The sequence below is a fragment of the Habropoda laboriosa genome, unplaced genomic scaffold, assembly GCF_001263275.1.
Source record: "Habropoda laboriosa isolate 0110345459 unplaced genomic scaffold, ASM126327v1 scaffold172, whole genome shotgun sequence".
In the NCBI taxonomy this organism is placed as follows: domain Eukaryota; kingdom Metazoa; phylum Arthropoda; class Insecta; order Hymenoptera; family Apidae; genus Habropoda; species Habropoda laboriosa.
In genome coordinates, this window is record NW_017100331.1 from 2,134 (window position 1) to 5,360 (window position 3,227).

Consider the following 3,227-nt stretch of genomic DNA (forward strand, 5'->3'; position numbering starts at 1 on the left):
TTCCTTTCGTTAGTTTCCTGTAAACAATTTTGAACAGAAACGCTTGATTTGTTCCCAAGATAGCCGTGTGCAGTCAGTCCTTTAAGTTGACGTGTCTTTCTTTGGGACGTATTTGTTTATATTTTCTTCTTTTGTGTTTCGAATATTTCACGAGTCAGATTCCTACTTCACGTATTCTTGTGTAGTGATAAGAATACAGAGTAATGATACATGTATAAATTAATATCTCGTATAGAATTAAGGCTTTCATCAGTCCTAGTTTGTCAGGTTTAAGTTAACTCCTAGTTTAAGTCAAGTGTTAGTGAAATTATCTTACATCTAGCTTACAGCGTAAGTTTAAGCTAAACTTAAAGTACTTTAGGTTTAAATTAATAGGATACTTTTAAAGTTTTTTTTTTTTTGTATTTTTTTCTTTCTTTTTCTCGTCGACTTTTTTTTTTAGTTAAAATTCCTTCAGTTTCCTGCTATTGTTCGTTTGCATAGCGATCGAAAATTCGAACGTATTGCAAATATACAATCAGTGGGAGATGTTGCGGTGCATGAATGAGTACGAAAGAAATAGTAGGCGCGTAAAAGGAGGGTGGATGGGACCGTGTGGATCGGGCGGGCCTCCATTCGCAGCAACCTCCACGTGGTGAGGCCTGGGCAATCGATATTATTTGATATATAATTACGATTGTATAGCAAATAATTCGAGCAAATCGGCTGCCATATTAAGAGATCGTAGTTTAGTCGAATAAACTTTGCATGACCGAAATGAGGATTGCACCGACGCGTATCGTAATAATATAATAAACATACGTTTCAGTATGAATTCATTACCCAGTACTTGTTCCATAACGTTAGGAAATAGTACTGTAAATACTTTGAGTTCAGATGAGCTGAACGATATATTATTCAGATGGTTGAATTTATCATTCATAAGTACATGAACAAAAAAATACATGGTCCCATTTAAAAAAATACCGATGACCTTGAAATCTCGTAAAAAAAAAAAAAAAAAAAAAAAAACTGGAAAAAATTTTTTCCATCATCAGATGTGTCCCTTGAAAGAGTATAACTTTGTTCTTTGGAGTTTTTTCATATGACCAACAATAACGGAGATATTTAAGTGTTCCGATTTAAATGCCCCACCTTATATACAAAAGGAGGGTAAGAGCAAGCACTTGCGAGAAATGTATAAATCAATGAGGCATCTGATGGTCGCCATCTGAAACACGTAAATAGACTGTAAGAAAATGAACGTACTATCCCCACTTCTTTACAGTTCTGAACCATCCGCTCGTCTGTCCTGTGCCTTGCCTGTGCCTATATCTTGTCTGCGATAATACGAATTAGAATATCTGCGTCAGTTACTACTTTACCGACACCAAATAAACACCGCAGTCGCTTTAATGCAAACTGTTGAACGGCAGGTGTCAGAGTGACTTCCGCGCATCTAATTTACGGAACGTGCGCCATTTCAATAGAATCACCGCCACTCTATATTGTGTTAGTTCTAGGATTCGGTCAAAATTGAGGAGATTCACGTTCATTGGCAATTATATACCAGCAATTCATCTATATCGTATTAAATTAGAGGCTTCTATTTGTCGTGTGTTTTTGAATTTTGTTAAAAATGAAGTTAAGAAAGAAATTAAATACAGTGAGAGTTCCACCACTTAAAAAAGCTATAAGAATTAAACGGACCTCATCAGATGTAGAAGAGGAGTCAACTGTATCCAAAGCAATACAAAATGTTAAAAAAGTTTTTGAGGTTAGAGTACATGAAAATATAACCTATATGTTATATTAGTTAATTATGAAGAAAGATGTAAAAATAATCAAGCAATGTTTTTATCGTAGAGAAAAAGTGTAAAACCAACAGAAACATCAATAACTCCAAAAATAGTGAAATCGAACAAAACTTTTAAAAACAAAGTAAAAAGACCAAATTTTCACAGAACGACTTCACGAGGTTTAGTGTATTTAGGACACATACCTCACGGGTTTTATGAAGAAGAAATGAAAGATTATTTTACACAATTTGGACATGTAACTAGAGTACGTGTAGTTCGGTCAAGAAATGTAAGTACATTTATAAACGAAACAAAAATATACAAGTGAAAAGGTGGTACTTCCTCCTTATGCAAAACTAAATTAAACGTGTAAAATAAAATTTTTTTGTCCAAAGATTTGTTTTTAAGAAAATCAATTTTGAAAGTTTATTAATTATCATTATATCATTTTGTTATTGGCTATTTTCATCTATATTAGCATTTATCAATAGTGATAGCAATATGACTTAAATATTAAAGCAGGTGTTTAAAAAGTAGCTTTATTGTATAATATATAGGGACATAAGAATTCATGGTACAGGTGAGAACAAAGTGATGAAACATGTCAAGATGAGTTGAAATTATAGAATAACTTACTTTTATATGAAGCTTTGTTTTTGAAAAACACCGTTTGAAATATTTGCCTAGTACACTTAATAAATCTTGTATACTATGTCTAAGTCCTTGTAAAATTACTAGGCAAGATACAGAAATTCTGAGTATATCAACATGATTCTTATTTTAACAAGATAATAGGAGTGGTAGGAAACAAATCATGATATTGTCAGTATCCAGAAACATAAACAGAAATAGTAGTCTGTAGTGAGATCTGTTAAATTAAGACAAAGTTAAGTACATGTATATTTGACAGATTTTTGAAAACAAAGTTTTGTATGAAAATAAATTATTCTATAATTTCAACTTATATAATAATATAAGTACATGGTACATATATAACATACTGTAATATTTTTTAGACTGGTAGAAGTCGTGGCTATGGATACATAGAGTTTGTGGAACCAAGTGTTGCCAAAGTAGTTGCAGAAACAATGAATAATTATCTCATGTGTGGCAGATTATTGAAAGGTACCGCATAAAATGATCACATAAAACTGTTAAGTAAATGCTTCAATTACTTTATGTTAACATAATTAATGTTTTTATTTAGCTACATATATTTCACCTGAAAGACAACATATTGGCTTTTTTCATGGAAAAACATGGACAAAAGATGTTTATCCTAAAGTAATAAACAGGAACAAAATAAATAAAAGCAGAAATGCAGATGCTAGTGAAGAAAAACATAAACGTTTTGTACGAAGTACACGGGACAAATTAATTGCTTTAGAAAAAAAATTAAAAGAGGCAGGTTTTGATCTGAAATTTACACCAGTAGTTGATTCTAAGTAA

At 31.8% G+C, this 3,227-nt stretch overlaps 1 protein-coding gene across 1 annotated transcript; it reads left to right on the top strand.

The window, feature by feature from the left end:
- Nucleotides 1-1,483: 1,483 nt before the first annotated feature.
- LOC108574429 (MKI67 FHA domain-interacting nucleolar phosphoprotein-like) lies at nt 1,484-3,227 on the top strand. The gene is made up of 4 exons (XM_017937019.1): nt 1,484-1,756; nt 1,846-2,067; nt 2,795-2,903; nt 2,986-3,227. The coding sequence occupies exons 1-4, from the start codon at nt 1,619-1,621 to the stop codon at nt 3,225-3,227; spliced, it is 711 nt and encodes a 236-aa protein (XP_017792508.1). The 5' UTR covers nt 1,484-1,618.

What these genes read in the sequence shown, in the direction of transcription:
- LOC108574429 (XM_017937019.1), top strand. Translation starts at nt 1,619, where the DNA reads ATGAAGTTAAGAAAGAAATTAAATACAGTGAGAGTTCCACCACTTAAA. An exon ending in ATGTTAAAAAAGTTTTTGAG is followed by an intron (nt 1,757 to 1,845) that starts GTTAGAGTACAT and finishes TTTTTATCGTAG; the next exon opens with AGAAAAAGTGTAAAACCAAC. An exon ending in GTGTAGTTCGGTCAAGAAAT is followed by an intron (nt 2,068 to 2,794) that starts GTAAGTACATTT and finishes AATATTTTTTAG; the next exon opens with ACTGGTAGAAGTCGTGGCTA.